This window comes from Lycorma delicatula, chromosome 2, assembly GCF_047948215.1.
Source record: "Lycorma delicatula isolate Av1 chromosome 2, ASM4794821v1, whole genome shotgun sequence".
Taxonomy (NCBI): domain Eukaryota; kingdom Metazoa; phylum Arthropoda; class Insecta; order Hemiptera; family Fulgoridae; genus Lycorma; species Lycorma delicatula.
The window spans coordinates 102,959,209-102,982,276 of record NC_134456.1 but is presented as its reverse complement, the minus strand read 5'-3'; the positions used below and the strand labels follow the sequence as shown (position 1 = coordinate 102,982,276).

General features: G+C 28.1%; 1 protein-coding gene across 3 annotated transcripts in view; it reads left to right on the top strand.

The window, feature by feature from the left end:
- The window catches only part of LOC142319063 (agrin-like), a 968,658-nt gene that overhangs the window by 925,258 nt on the left and 20,332 nt on the right, over positions 1-23,068 (top strand). For all 3 annotated transcript variants that reach the window (XM_075355916.1, XM_075355919.1, XM_075355917.1), the window contains 11 exons: positions 4,114-4,225; positions 5,071-5,253; positions 6,547-6,726; positions 7,718-7,882; positions 8,760-8,937; positions 9,637-9,864; positions 11,783-12,015; positions 13,367-13,492; positions 14,655-14,901; positions 16,913-17,077; positions 21,868-22,118. In XM_075355916.1, coding sequence (XP_075212031.1) covers positions 4,114-4,225; positions 5,071-5,253; positions 6,547-6,726; positions 7,718-7,882; positions 8,760-8,937; positions 9,637-9,864; positions 11,783-12,015; positions 13,367-13,492; positions 14,655-14,901; positions 16,913-17,077; positions 21,868-22,118 — 2,068 coding nt within the window. The remainder of the gene's footprint in view (positions 1-4,113; positions 4,226-5,070; positions 5,254-6,546; positions 6,727-7,717; positions 7,883-8,759; positions 8,938-9,636; positions 9,865-11,782; positions 12,016-13,366; positions 13,493-14,654; positions 14,902-16,912; positions 17,078-21,867; positions 22,119-23,068) is intronic.

Below are 23,068 nucleotides of genomic sequence, written 5' to 3'. Positions count from 1 at the left end.
AGCAGTAGCGGTGCGTGGTATTTCCGTCTTTTTCCCTGTCCTTTCAATACTGCAGAGAATGTTATTTTTTGTTCACATAACTAAATGTTTCGTTGGTTGTTGTTATTGTTTGATTGAGTTTGGAATAAAATTATTTGTACATTTCTTTTACTGATGTCCATGATTTTACTGATGTATGTAAATTCTGTTTCGTTTAAATTAACAGCAATTATTTTTTACAATTTTTGTATTTTTTTACTGTATTGTAAGTTAAATTAAATTGAACCCTTCTGAAGAATGATATGAACATTTATGTGGCATCCAAAAGAGGAAACTCAAAAGAAAATAAACAGAGGCTGCTTGAAAGCTTGTAAAATTAGACACACTTTTAAAACAGACGTTCCTTCTATTTCCATTAAGTAAAATAGTAATGATGAAAGTGATGCCGAGTTCTCTGAGGAGATTAATAATGTAATTTGAACGGTGTTTGTCATTGAAAGCTTCGGCTTTTCAAGAAGGTACAGCAAATAAATCTTTGAAAAATATAAATAAGAAAAAATGGATACGGATGAATAAATAAGTATAACTAAGAAATAAAATACAAGATATAAGATAAAATAAATATAAGATAAAAATAAATATGTTCTTATTGATTTCCATGATGAGGCAACTGAAACTGAAAATTATGCATTTAATATAACAAAAGACTACCCAATAGACTGCTCAAATTTCCCTGATGTATTAAATGACAATGTGAAGAAATTCATACTTAGAAATGGTCCTTTCAAAAGGATATAGAACATGAAAACAGATCATTTTCTAATAAATATTATGAAATATATGCAAAAACAGGGTTAAAAGTAGCATGAGAGTGGCTTTGTTATTCTTTAAAAAAATATGTTATATATGGGGGAGCTGTTAGCTGCTTTCAGAAAGAAAAAATACATCACCTTCCTCCTGGATAGGTAGTGTTCCTGACTGGAAAGGTATTTCCAAAACTCTGTCTTCATTTAAAAAAAAGATGGGATTGCAGTGACAAATGGTATCAAATCAATTCGAGGTAGAAGTACCCATTGTCCAACAATCACACCTGTTATAATTTCCACTTCCAAACTGTTGTCATACATTTCTCTGACAGAAAGGACAGTTGCTATGTCAATTCTCAGTTCGTTAAAACAATGAGAGAGCTGACACTTCTTATTGGTTAATTTAATTTAATAAAAGTTCTTTCAAAATATTTTTAGGAATTGAGTGATCAAAGGTAACTCATTTGTAACTGATTTGATTGGGCTTGATGTAGTAAGGGTTGAAAAAATGAATTCTGATAAATTAATGAAGTCATTACTCCAAACCTAAAAAGTTTATTTTCTGACAAAACGTTTTTGAGTTTTACCCTGTTTTTCAAAAACTAAGTGAGATATAAGTCTGGGACCACTTTCATTCAATTTCTGTATATTTATATATCTTATTCAATCAAAAAACCATAAGGAAGCACTAAATTTACTCTTCAATTTTTACCCCAAAAATTTTAGTACAGTTTAATTTCAAAGAGGACTAAATGGATCGCCAGCCAAAACTCACTAACGACCAGTTTTCTGACCTATGTTTATTTTTGAACTTTTTTCTCATTTTTGGCTATATAATCATCTCGCAAGAGACTGCCGTACAATTTGGAATCATTCTGTATGTTCAAGTGTTTTATAAAGAAAATTTTATAAAACTGGAAGTTTACCATTTTGCAAAATAATTTCCAAATTTTCTTTAAAAAAATATACTTCTTGCGCAATTGTGCGAAATAAAACCGACTTTACATTTCCAACGCCCTCTAACTACTTCGTAGTCAGAAACGCACTGATTTTCAGAGTACAACAAACTAGATATTTTCAATTAACTAGTAGATCATGCATACAAGGATCATGTTTCAACTCGTTCATCACTGTGGCTCACTGCATACAGGCAAAGAAAAATACACCACTACACAGTCAAAGTAACCTCAAACTGAGGTGATGTTTTCTGTTACCGACTTTAATTAATCATAACTGGAGTATGACTCAACCAATATCTATCAAATTTTCACATCCATAACTTCAGATACACTACTACATCATATCTAAATTTCAATGAAATCGTTGTAGTAGTTTTCTGATGAAAATTACTCACAAATATTTGTACTCAAATATTGACATGTTTTTATATTTGAAGATATGTTTTATTTATCTTAATCTAATGATCATGTTTAGATTTTTGTTTATGATACACACACACACACACACACACACACATGCACGCACATATATATATAGAATGGGAGAAGGTGTTAGAATAAAAAAAGGTTATGAAAAATGGATTAAATTAAAATATAAAAATCTAGGGATTGATTGTTAGGTTTGCAAATGATTTAGCAATTTTTTTCAGCAAATATAGAAACAGCAACAGAAAAATAACTAACAAAAAGAACAAAAACCAAATTTATAACTGATAGAAAAACTTCACAAAAAGTTTGTGATATGGAAGCATCAATAGAGAAAAAATATTTTAATATTTAGGAGAAATAATCCAGAAAAATTGACTGAACAAAGAATCTAAAAATGGAAAGCATCAGAGCTAGAAAAATGGAACTATCACTTCAGTCAAACCGATATATATATACCGAATATATATATATATATATATATATATAGTGAAATGTTTATTCTTAATGAGGAAAGGAGAAATAGGGAACTAGAAAAGAAAGAAAGGAGAATTCTAAGAAAGATCTTGGGACCTTAAAAAGAATGAAAGAAAAATCAACTTAATAAAAAAGAATGATGAATCTGGAGGAAGAGAAAAAAATCGAAGAAAAATTCACAAGAACCAAAGGCAGTCAAAATCAGCAAAAAGAAGACTGTATATTTATATATATATATATATAATAACTGTTACTGTAACCATTTTCAAAAGCTTTTAGTCATCATTTCTACAGTCTTGTTAACAATTTTGATCTCTGAACATTATTTTATGAGTTACCTTCTTTGATATGAATATTAAAGTTTTTCTTCTATTATTTTAATTTTTATTTTAAAGCAATTTTATAAATAGATAATTTTTTCTGGTAAATCCTTTTTTTGTGTTTCAATTATAAGTTAGAAGAATACAAAAATTATTTTTATCCATTTTAAGATTATTAGTCAATTTACTTTATTTAGAGTATTTTTTTTTTTTTATCTTTTATACTATAACCCTTATTACTTATGTATTTTTCAAAAATTCTTCACCTAATCCAGCATTATCTTCTACACAGAATGAATGAAAAATGTCCAAAAATTTGGTAGTTGTTCCTAGCACCAATCAAAAAAAAGTATTCTGATAAGTACAGGTGCTCTTTTATTTGATTTTCTCATTTTGTGGTTTTTAAATATAAATTTATATCTCTCGAATGGATAGAACTATTTTTATGAAATTTGGTATACCTTTTTAAACTAATATTTTACTTCAATATTGTTCACTGATTGTATAATAAAATTTCAAAATTATATTTTGATATTGTTCACTGATAAATTAACAATCAAAACATACAATATCAAGCAAAATAATAAAATTATAATACACTAAAAAATACATTACAATAATTATTAAATATTCGAATACAAACACACAGCCTTAAGAAATAACAAGACACTCAGTATTCCCTAAAATATTTTGTTAATAGCCCCTAATTCAAATGTTGCAAGAAAATTGGCAGTTGTTTAAACAGTTATTAACTATTGCTATTACAGAATTAAACAATTTTTATCAACAGAATTGCTAGAAAAAAGATTTAACTTGCTTTCTATATCTATCAAAATGTTTCGAGACATTTTTTTGGATCTTTTATGCAGATCCTTTATCAATAATGTTCGAGATGACACATCACTCTCCAAAATTGGTTCTTAATGACTCAAAAAATAACATAGGAAGGATTTTTTTTTTATTTAGTAAGTTTTTCCTTTTGCAAAAATACCAAATTTTGTGACCCTCATCAATGAATTAATAAAATTAATAAATTAGGTTTTGAAATGTCAAAATAAAAATAAATATTGGATACTAAAAATATAACTCAAATTACATGTGTTTATATCTTTGAGGTGATATATATTTTTTTTTTTCTTTTCTCAGCAAGTTGTATGTGGTAATGATGGTCAGACATATGGATCTGAATGTCAGCTAAAACTGTTTTCCTGCCGCTATCAAAAGGATATTGCTGTTCAAGCTTTAGGGCCTTGTAAAGGTACACTAAATATTTCTATTTGTTTAATGTTATAAAATTATTTGATTTAACTTAATATTATTTAGTCAATATGTTTAAGTTAGGGTGTGCGATTTCTAATCAACATAATTTATTTTCACTTTAATTTCTCTTCTTTTGGTTTTGAGCTCTACATTTTTTTATCTTACTTTTAAATTTCTATATATTTTAAGTTGAAACCCAGTACTTTAGACACTCTTTGCAAGGTATTTTAATCTTAAATGTATAATTATTATCCATCTAAAGATTCCTGTATTGGCAGATTCCAAGCTTAATATTTATTTTACCAAAAAATTGTTTTATAATTGTAATTAGTCAATTCTTTTAGAGCTATTCAATCATACATTGTTTGTAACAGAGTATGAAATGAAGTTTAATAACAACTTCTAGGACTCTTTACATCTTGTCTTTGGTAAGGAAAGTTCCACAGTATCAAAAAGCAAATAGCAGAAGCTTACTAATAGTTGTTGTGGATTGATTAACAAAAACTTAAGTTAATGTTAGGGACACTTTATAACTGAGAGATATCAAAAACTCTTCAATCATATTTTTTACTTTCTTACTCTTCTGTAATGACATTTGATGGCAGTCTCAAGAATAAAATATCCCTGAGTAAAATCTTTGTTTACTTGTTAGGTCATCAAGAAATATAAAAAAACAAGGTATTTTCAGGTCGTAATCTAAGATGTAGGATGTATTAAATACCTTGAAATTAAAATACTACTACAACTTAGACAGTACATACTTCATTTTGGTATTTCAGTTATTATTATTATTAAGGTTTACATAATTTGATAAACATCATTAATGAAAAATTGTTTATGTAGAAAACATGATGGTGGGTACAGAATGGCCTGCTCATCGATGGACTTCAGCAAATCGATTTACAGAACCAGAAGATGTGAGTTCACCATTGTCTAAATCTACTAGACATCTTTTAGTGCCTGATCAACGTTATTATTATAGCAACCAGATAGATGAACATATTGTGCCACCTGTGAGATCAAAAGGTACCCATAAATTTATTATAATCTGATTTTTCTTTTATTGCTTTTTTTCTTGTTTTATTCTTTTTCATTTGAGAAAATATTTTTTTTTATTTAGATCTAAAAAAAATGAATTATAACTTGCTAATAAATTGTAAAATGGCTGTGATTATTTATATCATAATCATCTTTAATAAAAGCTTTTTTCAGCAAAAGAAAGAATCCTTTTGACTACATCAAATAAAATTACTGTAAGTTGAAATTTAGTAAGCAGTCAAAGTAGTGATGGAACAAACTGCTAGCATAAAGTAATTTTTTTTTCTTTTAAAGAATTACATAAGGTATTATAAAAGGTAAGCTCCTAAATAAGCAGTCTTTTTTTGTACATTAATTAGTGTAGGTGCAACCACTGCAACTTACAACCTCTAACTTTATATAAACTGGTGCAATCTTTTTCAGGTAGACATTACATACTTCTTTTGCTCATAAAGTAAGATTTCTAGGTGTTTTATTAGAAGCCACATTCTCTTGCAATGATCAAATTGATTTTGTTTTTAATAAATTCAGTCCCTACTGTTTTGCTCTGAAATACCTTACTTAATAAAACACTAAGCTTGTCATCATTAATAATACTTTGTGTGATTAAGGATATTCCTGTATAAAGTATAATAAAATCTCTTGGGCTCCCTCAAAAAGTCAGAATCAATTTTTAAGAGATAAAAATTAAATGAACTGTGAGATCATTATCTGGTATCCATAAGTATGAATCAAGTGCACTGATAAAATAAAATACGTTAATGTATCCTTGTGTTTAAATTTATGAATATTTACTCATTCTAAAAGAAAGTCCATCTTTACCAAAATGACATGGAATAAAATTGTTTTTATGTAACTCAATATAATACTTCAACTTAAAAGAAAGACCTTATTATGCTTTTTTTGACTTTTTAATAAATTGCCTAACTGTTTAAAAATTTTCCTACCAATTTGTTTAAAATACAATTAAAAAATGTTATTTTACATTAAAAGTATTACTTTGTCAATGATTTTTTATATAATGCTAATAAAAAAAAAATGTATTTATGCTATTCAACATAAACTTGTGTCAAAATAATTTTCAATGGTGCCTTTTGAATTGTGAATCATTTTTTAATAATTTTTTTATATGTAATGTATTTATCAGAATAAAAGATTTGATTTTATTTATTTTCTATTATTCTACATTTAATGTAGATGTCAGTAAAGCAATATGTATTACACTGATATAAAACATAATTAAAAACTGGTGATTTGATTTTACATTATTCCCTGTTTTAGAACTTTATCAACTTGTTGGAGCACGACCGACCCCTGCTACCATCCATGTATATACAGCACTTCTTGGTGATCTCTGTACTTTTGACACAGACTGCACTATACGACACAGTGTTTGTAAAGGTGGAGCATGTATATGCAAAGAAGGTTATTCAGAATCACATGATAGACAAGACTGTATTGGTAAGTATGAATGTTATCTAATAATAAGCATATAATATGCTTATTCACTTTATATTTTTAATAAATTGAAGTGAGAATAAAGATTACATCATAAGATTTTAACTTTTAAAATACCATGTTTTTATAAGTCTGATTATTTCTAGTAGAATAAATAAATTTACCATTGAAGCAGTTTTAGTATAAAGGCTCATTCAATAGCTAATAGCAGGTTTTTGCATTACACTACAAATTATACATCAACCACAGATGAAGTGTGTGAAACTATTGATAGAAAAGATAGAAAAATGGAAGGTTACAATCAATCAATAGTGACTACCCCTGATCAAGATGTATCAGGGTGTTTACCATCTTAAGGATCAAATCTTTGAACATATTTTCACAGACAAGAAAAAACCACTAAACATATAAGTTATTATTAACATTATATTCTGTACTTTTTCCTAACAGTTGGCCAAGATTCCCAGCAGTTTTAATAAAAACTCAGATCATTTTTAAACCTGATCATTTTCTTTTATTCAAAAGAATATCCTTCAGGAAAAACACAAATAAGGCTTCTTTGATGTATGCACAAACATGTTAATCCCAAATATGTATCCCAAACATGTTAATTAATATCACAAAGTGTTGACTTAAGCTACACAACTAAGTTGCAAAGTAAATTTGTAAACAGAATCAGGGAATGAAGGGTCAACAGGTTAATTACAACAATTTTGTTTGTTCTACTGCCAACTGATAAAGTCAAAAGGCACATACAAACAGATCACTTCATTTTTATAAATCAATCTTATGTTTGTTTATCTTTATAATTAAATTCTATTGATAAATATTTAATTTTACATCACTTACAATGTAAAAGTAAATGATCATAAAAATGTAAAAATTATAGTTGCACCTGCTTAATAGAAGAGTTTTTTAATTTTATTATTATTTTTTGATATCATTATTACTAATTTTACAAGAAAATCTCGTAAATATAACTCTTGGCTTCCAGGAAAAAAATGGGATATTGTTCCTACTGTTGAGCTGGATGCTTGCATCTCTCAGCCTTGTCAGAATGGAGGAACTTGTAAGCAACTGGATCCAGCAGAAAGCTTCCAGTGTATCTGTGATGTAGGATTTGCAGGGCTTTTATGTGATAAAATAGTTGTTCCTAAAAGTAAGTTCAACCTTTTTTTTTTTTTACAGTATTATTATTATTTTTATTGTTATTATTCAAGTTAAATTCTGTTTGAAATTCAGTAGTTTTAATAATTTTTTTCATAGTACAAAGACCATTAAGACATTAATTTCTGATCACTTTTAGATTGTAAGTACTGTTTAAAATAACAGCTATATCAGTTGTATAATTTATGTGCTTGATAGTTGCCTGCATGTTTTATCAGTTTTTTTTTGTACTCTTTAATGTGTTTAACAATTTTAATAACATGAAACTATAATCTTGATATCCATGAAAGTTATAAAACTGTAGTTATACAAATTATCACTAGGCAATTTTTTAAAACTTATCAAGTTCTTTATTAATTAAGATTTAGTTAAATTAAACAGTATGATTGTATTGAATATCAGTTCTTCCTGAGTTATATCATGGCAGACCATTTTTTCTATAAATCTATAAAATGTTTAATTTAATTAGATTTGAAATTTTTCTAAATAAATCCCTGTACTGTTGACTGAAAAATAAATAAAAATCAGGATATGTAAATAGAAAAATAAATAGAATGGTAAGACGTCTGGCATCAGATTATTGTAATTAAAAATTTTAACAAATTCTGTACCGTTTATTTATACTGTTTATGAACCAACATCGTTTACTTGCAAACATTCCATTTTATAAATATGAAGTAAGTTTAGTGTAAAAAGTTAAATGTAAGAGTTTATGTTGTTAATGTTTCTCTTTTGCTTCCTTGCAAATCAAAATTCTTGAAACCTTTAAAAATACTTTCATACTTGCTATACATAAACTTGTATAAAATGTTCAAATGCATATATTTATATAAATATTTACATTTTAATATATATTTATGTATTCACAGCTTATGATATTCCTGCATTTAATGGCAACTCCTATGTTAAAATAAAAAAATTAAAAGCATACCACAAACTCAGCTTAGAAATTGAATTTAAAACATATGCTGATAATGGAATACTTTTTTACAATCAACAACATGCTGATGGAACTGGTGACTTTGTTTCTCTCGCAATTGTTAATAGGTATGTAAATTGCAATTTTTTTTTAAATTACCATTTGGAACTTAAGGGAGTAAAAAAGGCCAATATATATATTCTATATTAGAATTAGAAACATATATACAATATATATGTTTCTAATCAAGAATAAAAAAAGTTTAAACAAACTATAGTCATAAATTATGAACCAGATAATGCTACATATTTAACATCTCTGATTCTGAGAGCAAGATGACCATTACTTCATTTTATACATAAACAAATCATTGATAAAGGTACAATATAGAGAAAGATATCAAAATTTTTGACTTTGAATAATATTTATGAAAAGAAATTGTAGCATGTTAAACATATTATTTATATTATATAAAAGTTTCTTCAAACAGATGTTTTTCTTTGAGATAGTTTCATTTTGACCAATTCTGCTACAAATTAAAGTGCAAAAAACGTGCAGTTTTAATGTATTGTATCTATTGTGTAATTGCAGTAGAGTGCAACACTAGCCAATAGATGTTGGGATTGCAGTCCACCTATGTGCCTAAACATGCATTCCTCCCATCAAGCCAGCTGACTGCACAACAAACTAATAATGAGAGAATAAAATTAGTAGGTATAATAGAAGGTGCAAAGTAGAGAACACCAAATATATTTTATTTTATATTTATATACTTTATACATTATGCTTCCTGAGATTTATTTATTCTTATTATTCTATTTTTTTAGATTTGTAGAATTCCGTTATAATCTGGGAAATGGTCCAGTTATAATAACTTCTGTACAGCGAGTTCAGTTAAGAAAATTCCATCGTGTTACAGCCAAAAGATATCAAAGAGATGGTTTGTTACAACTTGATAACTTTGAACCAGTGGCTGGGCAATCACAAGGTACTCTTCGAGCACTTGACCTCTTAGAAGATGCTTTTGTAGGATATATTCCTACTGAAGCTAGCAAGTAAGTGAACCTATCAATTATTATAGGTTAAATTAATTCTTAAATAACTAAACACCTTTTTTATCTCAGTTTGTGTACGTTAATAATACATACCTCTCCCTTAATCTTTATTTGTTTACATTATAGATTTAGCTTGATAGTTATATAGCTAGATAGTCAAGGTATTCATAAAACAGCTATCAATAATAATCACTGTTTTGAGAAATATACATCTTTTATACTAGTCTCATGTAGATACAAGTTTATTTAACTTAGCATGTAGATATGTTATATGTTTTTACCTACATATCTCTATATGTGTTTGAATCAGAACTGTAATGTTTGTGTGTACAAATATTTGCTGTAAACTCAAAAATTCATGTAATGATCTGGATGATTCCTTTATCAGTACATATTTATTGAACTTTGAGGATGATTTTAGGCATAAATTTGTCTTGGTAAAGCTTAAACATAGTTATGTATATTTTACACCAAAAAACTGTTTTTTGTCAAGAGGTCAATCCATTCCAAATGGTCCAGAAAAAAACAAATTGCTAATAGATTGCTAATAACACAGATATATACTATTAAATTCTTTTCTACTGAGAAAAGATTCATCTAAGAGTCTTTTCTTCTGTGCAGCACTATATATCAGAAGACTTTTTACCGGGATCTTTTGCCATCCAGCTCCTTAATTTTCTAAAAACAATTAATACCTGTAATAAAATTAGTACATTTTTATTAAAAATTAAATTTTTGATACTATAGTCTACCCTTTGAAATTTTTTTGCTTGCCAGATATGTAGAAGTGTATATTTGCAATCCACACCGTCCTCATATTTTTTTCAAAAGCACAATTTTTTTATCTATGTGTACCCTAGTATGTGAGTATACCATCAGTTTTAAATTCTTTCTACTTAGTTTTTGATATTATGAATTATTAATTTCTCTTATCCTGATATTTTTAATAAAAAACTATATTTAGAGGTGTACCACATGCTGGCATCCAGAGCTCTAATTGTACAGTTTAGGTAAGGGAATATCGATTTTTTTTCATTTACATGACCTAGATTTTAGAGAAAATATTTAATAAATGTTTCTTACTTTTTAATCTTTTTGCAAACACGATCTTAATATAATTTACAACTTAAAAATTTCAATTGTGAATAATAAGAATGCTATCATCAATTTCAATCTCTGTCTTACAACTATTTTATCTAAAAGCATAGTTTTGTTAGTATTTAACTAGATCTTCCATTTCTTTAAATAATAATTAAAATATTTATTTTAAAAGAGTTTTAAAAATTATTTAAATATGTTTTATGTAACAATTTGATTACAACGAAATTGGTTGGACGAATATTCAGATGTGGATATACATCAGGAATGTGGATATCCCAGATTCTAAATACAATTGGTACGCTTATTACGTCATTTGCACAGAAGTCCACAAGTAAATCAAAGAAGAATAGAATGTTTTAAATTGATCTCAAAACTAAGCAAGAATGACAAATCACCCACGTAACTGGAGATTAACCTCTAATAGTAATAAAAAATTATCCCTCTCCACAATACATTCTGCTTCTTTACTGGCATTGTAGTCTTTAAATACACTGATTGATATTGTAGTACTGGAAGAACTATTTGAAATAAGCACTATATTCTGTATGTAGGTGTCATTTTAGTACCTAGATTAAACGATTTCCTTATTCTTTGTTATCTTCAAAAATTGTTGCTTTGACTTTCTTCCTTTAAAAATGTAAGATAGATTATATAGTCCATTAGATATCAAGTAGAATGATAAAACTGGCGATTAGATTTCAGATGTGGAAGATATAGTATCTTAAAATACATAGAGTAGATTATACATTTTTTAAATTATCTTTTTGAAAAAAAGTGTTTCTATATCCTTTATAACTCTTTTGTAATTTTGCTTCAGAGTTTTTGAAAATCTTGGGACATCTATGGGACTGATTGGTTGCATTCGAAGATTTAAAATTGGTCGTCATGTTCTTGAGCTTCATAAAGGCAGAGATCCCCTGGTTATTGAAATAGATGGAATTAAAGAGTGTGGAGAAAACCCATGTGCAAACATAGTTTGTCATAATGGAGGCACTTGTTTGCCTACTAATGATAACGGTTATAAATGTTCGTGTACACTTGATTTTACAGGTAAGTTGTTTCTAATGAAATATATTTACTAGCTACAGATTTTAAAGTAATTTTATCCTTCTGTTTTTCCAAACTTATAGCATATGTTGTAGGATTGCTTCACAGACTGTGTTGTATTCATAATAATTGTTATTGGTTAAGATATATAAGTTATGATTTAAGTTCACATATTTGATTAAAGATAAAACAAGTTTTCTACATATTACCAAAACAACATTTTTTTGCTAAACTTTTTCCATGCTAACCCATGATGAAAGTTAATTATAACTATAAACCTTTTTCCCATGGGTTCTCCTTCTTCCTGAATTGTAGTTGAACTCTTTCTACATAGAATCATATAGAACAGTCTCACACACACAAACAAGAAGCATGCACATAAAATACATATCTGTACAGTTATATTGATATAATGATCTTATGTTTACCTCAGCAACAAAAGACAATGTGAACTGTTAACATACATAAATAAAATATATTGTGCATTAAATTTTAAAATTGAATATGAACACAATAAACAAATAAACATCATACTTTCACAATCACTAAAAGAAACCAACAAAAACCGATTTTCAGAATATACAAAAACCATCAATGGTGCTCTCATTTGCAACACCTCAAATCATCCAACCTCTCATAAATTATTTATTTTGACAAGTATATTTACAAAGGTAGTTATTATATCCACGTTACCTGAACACTATCTTTAATTCAACACTACAAATATCCATTTACATTCCTATTTATAATAAATAAAATTAAAAGTAATCCATAACATAAATCAAATTTAGAAAATCTTTACATTTAAACATTATGAAATATACAGATATGCAACAAAAAAATATTAAATAAACAATTTAGATTAAACATATTTTTTGATCACATTTCAAGTATGTCCCTCCTTAGCAAAAAATAACTGTTAACAACAATAGCTGACTAGAGTGAGAGCAGCACCAATCATTAAAGATGGTTGCAAGAGTAGCAGAAAATATTGTCTAAATTACTCATAATGATAATTTACTTTTTGTCTATTTGTGTTTTTTATTTAATCTTTATTTTGTTTAATTCGTGTTTTTTTTTTTTTTTTTTTTAATTTATTTATTAAATTATAGATTTAATCTTGTTTATATAAAGTAATTTTGTATATAGGTTTATTTTTAATTTTCATAACTTGTTTTTTTAAAGAATAATTTTATTACACATTGTTTTAGAATATTTCCTCTGATAACTCTATGAAAGTGCTAAAAAATGCCTACTGTAAAACAAGAACACAAGGTGTTGGCCTGAATGTTCTTTAAAGAGTTTTAAATATTAATTATTTTAGAAAATTTTACTTTCATAACGCTTTTTTCAGGTGATTCATGTGAGCAGCGGTTAAGCCCTTGTGTCTCCAGTCCATGCATGTTGGGATCAAAATGTGAAGCTTTGCCGGAAGGAGGTTTCACCTGTGTTTGCCCACCAGGCGAACCATGCCAGCACTGTTAGTACTATTATAAAAATAAGTATTTTATTTTTGTTTGAACAATATGTACCTATCCATTTTACGTCTACATTTAGTGGTAATATATAAATGCAACTGTAAACTTTAAAAATATATTTGTACTTACAAAAAGAATTCTTTGAATTGTGTAAATTTGAGTTACCATTTTCTTTAAAAAGGATATAGTGATTTAAATTACTTTAAATAAAATAATTTTAGTTTCAGTGTATCATTAAATTAAATATATTTGTTTATAAAATAAACTAAAAAAACAAACTTCAAAAAACAATCATAAAAAGTAAAAAAAAAAAACCTTTCATTCAATTCTTTAAATTTCTACTCTTTGGAAGGCACCAAAAATTAAAAATAACTAACAATAATTTATGTTAGTAATTGTTTTTAAGGTAGTAACCTTTAATTTGATATCACTGACTTCAAAAAGTAAAAATTTGTACAACTGAAAAGTATTATTTTATATTTTTTATTGCATTTCTAAAATCTGTTTATTTTTTTTTTAAGTTAATTTTGTTTATATTTTCTAATTTTTTTTTTTTTTAAATATGGATTGCCATCAATTGGTCCCCTATGAAAAAAGCCTTTCTAAAAATGTTAAGGAAGAAGCCTGCACTCTAATAAAAATGAAAAGAGTAATGTAAAAAAACAATTTAAAGATGGCAGATGAAAACAGAGCACGAGTTCTCTGGTATGAATTTTGTTTGAAAAGTATTACAATTGTGCTACAGTATAATTTAATATCCATATTTTTACTTGTTCGTTTTATTTGTTATATACCTTGTATAACCCAAACTACATTATTTAATAATTAATAAATAAAACATTCATTTTAGTAAAGAAATGATCAGTCCAGTAACTATCATTTTTAAGTTTAATAAACATGTTTTCTAAGTAATAAAGTTATTAAATATTTAATAATACTTAGTATTGTTAATAAACAGTATGTTAGTGGCAATAAAAATTTAGAATGAAGGCCCAGCAACTAATGTACAAACATCCAAACCAGTAACAATCCCAATTATCTCAGTTAATCAAGACTAAAGTGCTTATTTATCTATAAATTGTGTTATGTTTGTGTTATTATTTTATTTATACTAGTGTTTTTTTATATTATTTATAAAAAAATGTTATATATATTTGTTTTCAGTTGGGATGGATATTGTAGATTTTCCAGTTCCTGAGTTTTCTGGAAATTCATACATAAAATTACCAAAACTAGAGAATGTGGGGAGAGCATTCTCATTAGAAATTTGGTTTAAAACATTTTCCCATGATGGTGTACTTGTATACAACGGTCAGTTGAATAATGGAAGAGGTGATTTTATTGTACTTAACGTAGTTGATGGTTTTCTACAATTCAGATTTGATCTGGGAAGTGGTGTTGCAAATATTACGTAAGTTTCTCGATTATTTCTTTTCTTATATTGATAATAATATTAGGAATTAATTGCTTGTCACTCAGAGCTCCTAACTGGTAACATTATTGTAATGAGCCAAATTAGAATGAATTGTTTCATTAAAAATTCTTTACCATTAATAGAATTCATACTTAGTTTCTGTAGTTGAATTATTATATATGTTGTTATTTTTGCAGACAAGAATAAAATTGTAGACTTAGTGGGCAATTTTTTATATATACTCTCTCTCTCCCTCCCTCTCTCACACACTTGCACACGCATAAATCAAAGATATTAACCACAATATGCCAATTTTATATAGATCACATAAAAGCTAAGAACTAATGTATCCAACAATATGAAATTTACAACTTCATTGAATGTAATTAAAGGAAAAGAGTTCTGTATATTTAGAAAGATTTATTTTTGCCTTTTTTCAAGATTATTCCACCAAATTATGATTACATAGGATAATTTTCATATTTAAAACATTTTTAACATGTAGATCTGTGTATAAGATGTCATAACTAAAAGTGTTTAGGTGACCTGACAAGAAACATCATCACTCTTAAGATAACAAGTATTCCATGTTAGACTACGTTATGAAATTAAATAGTGGAGTAATTTCCCATTGAATTCTTCATCTAGGTAAACGTAATGAAAGTAGTACAGCTCGAAAGGTTATACTATCACTCTATCCACTATAGTTACTGGCTGAAGAATTATCATTAATTTCAGAGAAATAACGATTAGTTTTCCTTATATTCTAGATGATTTGCATATGTTAGTTATAAAAAATGTGATAGTTACACTACAAAGTACTGGAACTAACATTTAGTATAAAATTAATGTTAAAAACAATTCATTATTTATACTACTTCTACTCACTACAAGATGAATTTTATCATATAAACGATTAGACTTTTAATTTACTTACTTTGCAATTAGATGGTATGTTAATAGGTTTTTATATTTTTTCATTAGAAAATATATTATAGCTTGTTAAGTGTTTTGATGCTGAAAAATCCACTGTTGCATTAATTGCCTCTTGTATGTATTCCCTCTCAGAAAACATAACAGCTGCAGGTTAAAGGCACAGATTGGTAAACTTCTTTTACTTTTGCTATGAGAAAACTATGCCAGAAATATAATTAAATTTTTACAGCTATATTATGTAATAAAAAGAACTATTTTTTTGACATTAATGGAGTTTTGCTGATAACAATTTTATATTTAATTCAATAACAATAAGTAATAAAAAAGTTCCACTTTTGTATCTAATGATAATCAGAAAATAAACAATCTTTCAGATGTATATTTTAGAAATAAAATCAGTGTAATTGTAATTAGCCTAATATGAAATTCCTTATACTTAAAACTCTCTATGTACAAAATATTTATGAAGACTATTTAAATTTATACAGTATTAAAAAAAATTCAAACTTTATGCTGGTTGTACTGCATTTCATGATGCCAAGCTCAGCCTAAAATAAGGATTTCTATTCTCAGCCATTGATCATGTACAGAAGCATGGATGCTTCTTTTTTTTCAGGAACTTAGATTGCAGTAGTTGGATGCTAAATATAGTTGGCTGTAACTGACCCATTCCAGCTGTAACACTATATAAACACATAACAGAAAAGATCTAATATTCTAACTAATATTTCTACCACTTAATGTCATGAAAACTTTGTAGAAAAGATAACCAGAATCCATTAATCTGTTAAGACGTAACTAGCAAAAAACTGAATTTTCACAGTCATTTACTGACAAAATGGCCAAGATTGTCAATCGCTGATGCCTACAATGCTTAAAACTACTCTTTTAGTACTCAAACTTTAATTTTATCATTCCATCCCTTCTCCAACAAAATTAGGGGCAATATTATATTTTTTCCCTTTATCTAACCTGTTTGGTTTTTGTCAAAAAATTTACACTTATATACAGTTTAATGTGTATATTTGGACCACTAAAAATTAAACTGGTTTTTTTTATATCACAATAACAGAAGCAGTGAAGCAGTAGAATTAGACCAGTGGCACAGAGTTCATGTAAGTAGACTCGACAAAGAAGGAACTCTGCAACTTGATAATGGAACTATAATCCGAGGATCTTCTGGACCTCCGCTTAATGAACTTAATCTTGAATTGCCTCTTTATATTGGAGGAGTTCCGTAAGTAAAACTGATATTCTTATTACATTAGTTGAATAGTTTACATAATTTATTTAAAATGACATCTGGTAAATTTATCAATATATGATAAAATTTAATCATGATAAATTTAAAATTGACAAAATTGTGTTTTTACTTAAATCTGTTGATCCAAAAATCCCTACAAATTACCGCCCTATAAGCTTATTAAACAGCTCTTCTGTAATTATGGAAAAGTAAACAAATCCAGACTAATTAAATATTTAAATAAATACAATGTAATTCACTCATTCAATATGGCTTCTGGGAAAACAGAAGCACTACTTACTTAATAAATATCATCAAAAAAAATTTCAATCATAAAATAAAAGACTCTGGATTTGGCCAAGGCTTTTGATACCATTCCACATTCTAAACTTCTAAAGAAGATGGATTCACTGTATATTCGCAGCATCCCCCTTAAACTATTTGCTAGCTTCTTAAAAAATAGATCAAAATTTTTTACCTTGAACAACAAAACCAGTATGGAGAACATTTACAAATATGGTCTGCCCCAGGGAAATTCCTGCCTCCTATATTATTTTTAATATACAGAGTGTTCTGTGAAGAAACTGAGAAACTTTCAGGACATTTTCTACTGGTGAAAATAATGATAAAAGTTTATAAAAACATAGGTCAGAGACGCTTTGTTTTCGAGTTACGGCTAGCAAAAGATTTTGCCCAGTTTTCAGCTCTTTTAATAAAAAGAAGCCCTACTGTAAATTTCGGGACCCAAATTAAGCAGTAAAGTTGGTGGTTTGTGTTGTAATTTGAGCAGGGAAACAGGGTAAAACAAGTTCCAGAACTGTAATTGTAGTATTTTTTAAGATATCTGACGTAAAACACAAAATTCAGTGTCAAAAAACAGGTTTTTAGGTTTATAGTTTTAGCTTTGTTAAATGACTAATAAATGCAAAAAATTTAGTAATAAAACTTGTACAGATTTTAATTCTGAGAAAATTAATTAAATCAGGTGATCGTGGTGGCCAGTTGATTAATCTACCACGTCCAATCCAGTTTAAGAAATTAGAATTGAAGTGAATTCCAATTCAAATTAGAATTCTAGCAACCAAAGACAAATGTGGTGTTGCACCATCATGCTGTAAAATCATGTTGCAATCTTGTTTGTAAAGGTAAATCCTCTAAAAGAACTGGCAAATTATTTTCTAAGAAATGAACATGTGCATCTCCCATAAGGTTTTCACTGAAAACAACGGGTCCCAGAATTTTGTCATAAATAATGCCACACCAAACATGTCCGACCAAGTTTAGAGTCTTCAGAACCATCCGATGCATTCGACAAGGAGCACTTCAAGAATGTATTTTTAACTATTTCTGATGGCAAATCATTCCAATGTTTCGAAATCCATTCTACAGTCATAGCTGCTGACACTCATTTAATTTTGCCGCTTGGTGTAAGGAGAAGATCGCTCAGTCAATCACTGATAGTATTGTGCACGAATACGAACTTTAAAAGATTTATTAACCCCGACATCTAGTGGTTGTAATTGACTTTTCATACCACCAGTAATTACAACTAAATCGCATTTTCCATTTATCAGTTTTATTTTAATGTAGTCAGACAAATGACCACGAAAATCACCCGACACTAACATACTGTTTCGTTTCAGAAGTCCACCCGGTGTACAGGTGACCGGGTGGAACTCAAACATTAGGATGTGTGTGCCCATACACATCCTAACCGATCTTAAATTAGATCGCTTGTGATCTAGGCGTTCTGTTGAGTTTGAACAATTACACAATCACAGAACCTTTCTTTTGCCACAGTTTTCCTGTTCAGAATTACATACGGCGATAATTTATTTCTGTCATCAGTAGTTACTCTTACTTTCTCATATCCAGTTGTTTTTACGGTAACTTGTTTTTGTCCTTTCTCATTTACGATGTGATTTGGTGGCATATCAAAGAAGACAGCAACTTCATCAGCATTAGCAGTTTAACTGAGACAGTATTGTTTCTTTAATCGTAGATCGATTACGTAAGGTTGATATTGCACTAATTTATGCTCGTAATCTGATAGTAACTTCTGGCAAATGGAGGTTCTGCGATGCAATGACAGACATTGCCTTTTCTTGAATTTCTCACACCATCAACGGCTAGCTTTCATTTCTTGTCACTGGAAGATCTTTTGTGCAGAGTTCCTTGAAATAGGCCAAAACAGCAACATCGATTTAAGGATATTTGCCGTGTTTTGATCGCGAAAAAGATTTCTTGTTCGTTTTACACGCAAATAATTTCTGTTTCATACTGCGCCACCGACGCATATCCGCTTCGTTTACCGACAACCGTTTACCGGTTGCACGATTTCTATTTTGTTCAGTGCGCAAAATAACCTAACGTTTTAAATCTGCGTCGCATGTGAAATGCTTTTCCATGATGATGAAATGGTTAGATACAAATAGGTAGAACGGAAAGGTTATGAAAAAACGGTCCGATTTACAACTACAGTAGTATACCGTACGCCTGTTCAACATCGAATGGTGAACATTTGTCAACGTATACGTTCTATACACGATGACAAATGTTCTTTCACGTTTCATGTCTGGTCCCCATTCGATGTTGAACAAGCGTACAGGTTCAAAAACTTCAGCTTTACACCTATCAACTATGCTTTTATGTCAAATGGCATTAAATCTACATTTGAGACGCACCTCGAATTTAATATGCACCTGACCCTTTAATCTGTAAAAACAGGTCTTAAACTTTTAATTTCCTATTTATTTGTATCAATACGTTAGATCGGGAGATATATAGTATTAAAGATGAAGTGACCTTTTTTCTTAGAAGTGGAATATTTCCGCTCAGAAAAATCGTATACAAAAAAAGAAATTAAAGTTAGTCAAGGTTTCAAACGATTTTAATGCATTTTGAAAAAATTTCGTTTCTCCCTTGAACTCATTCAAACACAAAGAAAAACTTCCAGATTTTAAAACTTTTCTTCTCCCAGATTCTTTTTTAATTTGATGATTTTTGAAATCTGAAGTGCACCGTCAAAAAGTAGAGTATTCAAGTTTCAATTTCTTTTTTATTCGTCTCTCTAAGCCCCTTGGTTGCAAAGTTAAAATAATTTGAATACTATCATTTAGGTAAATTTCATAAGAAAGGTACTTATTGTAATGGATACCATGATTTGACTTCCAGAAAATTCCGACGTATCTTCGTGTTTCACATCCCCCAGAGCCCAAAACCACGTCAGTTGAAAAGTTTATACAGACATATATACTTTTTTCTTTTTTTTTTTTCAAATAATAATATGTAATTTTTATCTTTGTTTTAATTAAATCTTTACATTTTAATCTGACTTGGTTAATTTTAATTAATTGATCCTTGTAAGTTTAAATAATTTTTATATTCATGTTTTTATCTCTAGTTGGAATTATAATTTTTAATTTAAATAAAAGGTTTTTAATTTTTATATGGTTTAAGGTATTGTAAGTTAAATTTAATTTAATTTTTTTTTTTTTAAATTAATTAGTTTAAAAGCAATTTTAACATAAGATTATAATTGAATGGGCAGTAGTTATAAGTGAATAAGTAGTTTGTCATGGATTGCTAGTTTTTAATTGTTTTGTAATATATATAATGTATGCAGCTGATAATGCGAATCAAATTCGCCAAAGCGCTTCTATTTCGTAATGAAATAAGATAAGTCATCCTACTTCACTTCAATTGTTCTGAACTTAGGGTTGATCTATTAAATATAAATTTTATATATATTTCACTTTCTTGTGGACACGATAACAGTCGTAATTTTCCGCCAATTACTTTCAAATTTATACATAAAGTATAATGACCCAAAATCTCGGTCGAGTTTGTTAATGGGAAAAATCGGACCATGGGGTTGGAAATAGGAGGGCTTTTTCGAAAAACAAAATATTGTATAACTTTCTTATTAAGTAAAATATCGAATTCATTTAAAGTTCCTACTATTCTTTGTATAAGGACCTAAAACTTTTCTAAGTAAAGTTTTTTGATATCACCAACCATTGGCCCAGCAGATGGAAAAAATGGGGTTTCGAAGACAAAAAAATCATACCTCCCGTAATACGCACAGTATCAAATTGGTTTAAAGTGGTTGTTAGTCCTTTAAACATTATCTAAAACTTACGTCTGAAACAATTTTTGATATGACCTATGACCAAACCTGCAAGGGATGACCAAAATGTTGCTGGAATTGCAGAAGATGGGGCTTGTCATATGCTAAACATGTAAAACTTTTTTTCACATGCAACCACTATTGTATTGAATAAAATTGAAGTTTTACTTAACTTTAAGGTGGAAATCATTTCTATCCCCTACTTTGCACCGGTGAAATTTACCTCTGCTTTCCTGCATGCCGAAAGGGATTTTATTTTTTATCATAATATATAGGTGCCCCTTTAATTTTTTGTACCAATGTATAATGTAGCAGTAGTACTCTTATACTCAATATGAGAAGATTTGAACGAGTACTTGTTAGTTACTTGTTATACCTAACAAGTTACAAATAAGTTATGAATTATTTACAGATAATAAAACTGAAATGATGATGAGTGGTTTAGTTTATTATTTGAAAATTTATTAAAAAAACTAAAATGTTAAAATATTCTTATTTTATTATGAAATTTATGCTGAACTTATTTAATGATAAAATTGAAAGTTTCAAGGGTAAGATCTGAAAATGATTTTCCAGAAAGTAAAATAAAGAAAAATGTGAAAACTTGTTTATTATTTATTCCATTTGTTCTTACTGGATTGTTTTATATTTTTAGAGATCTGAAGAAAATAAGTCGTGATGCAGGAATTACAACTGGTCTTGTTGGAGCCATTCAAAGAGTACTATTAAATGGTCAGCCATGGGGTCATTTAGCAATTGAAGAAGGACATGAAGTATTACGTTACCAAGGCTTACCATGTCCACCAAATCAAAATCCATGTCTGAACAGCGGCCTTTGCCTTCCTATTCTTGATGCATATATTTGCAAATGTTTGCCAAAATTTACTGGAAAAAATTGCCAAAATGGTAAGATTAATATGCAGTAACATTTATCTTCTTAGATTTATTATATTGTTTGAATGTGATAGATTAGTAAATGATTGTGTGCAACAGTTACATTTAAAACTTAGGGTCCTATTATGTCTACATTTTGTTTAAAAAACTGTAAAAAGTTCACCTTGTTTGACTAGTTCTGCTTCTCTCTTTTTGTATATCTAATTTTGCATGGTTGAAGGGTAAGAATGAAATACTCTTCACTTGGGGATTTTTCTCATTTGTAGGTAATTATAATTACATATTCCAAAAAAAATCCAAGCTCTCTAACTTATCAGGAAGTGTCAGAAGAATTACTCTGATTACTGGCTAATTTTATATACCATTAATAAAAGCTGCAATTTGTGATCTATCAAATGTTAATATGTAATTTGAAAGTAGATAATTCTTCTTGAAATGGCTGATATAATATACCATATCAAACAAGTATGTCTCTCTTAAATCTGTTTGGTGATAATTGAATTTATTTTTAAATTTTAAAATAAAATATCTTCATTTTGTATCAAAAAAATGATTCATCATTTATAATATTTTTTTACATTTCTAATAAGTCTTTAAGTATTTGATGCTCTGATACATTGGAGTTTTTTATCATTATTTTTAATTGTTCTATAATATTGATTAAATCTAATTTTAAATGTTCTGTTTGTTCTACCAGTGTATATGATATCATTATGTTGATGAATCATTACAGTTAATCCTGTATATCAACATAAGATCTATTTATCATTACTGATATATATTTACACATACAGTTATTTGTTTTATATACAGTTTGAAGTTTTATTTATTAAATAAATTTATATGAAGTTCATTCACAAATTGCCTGGAGCTACAACAGTTTATTTAATCGATGTCATTTTTTCACTTTTCAACATGACCTCCAGCAACATTAATAAATGTGTCCATCTCTGAATCTGCTT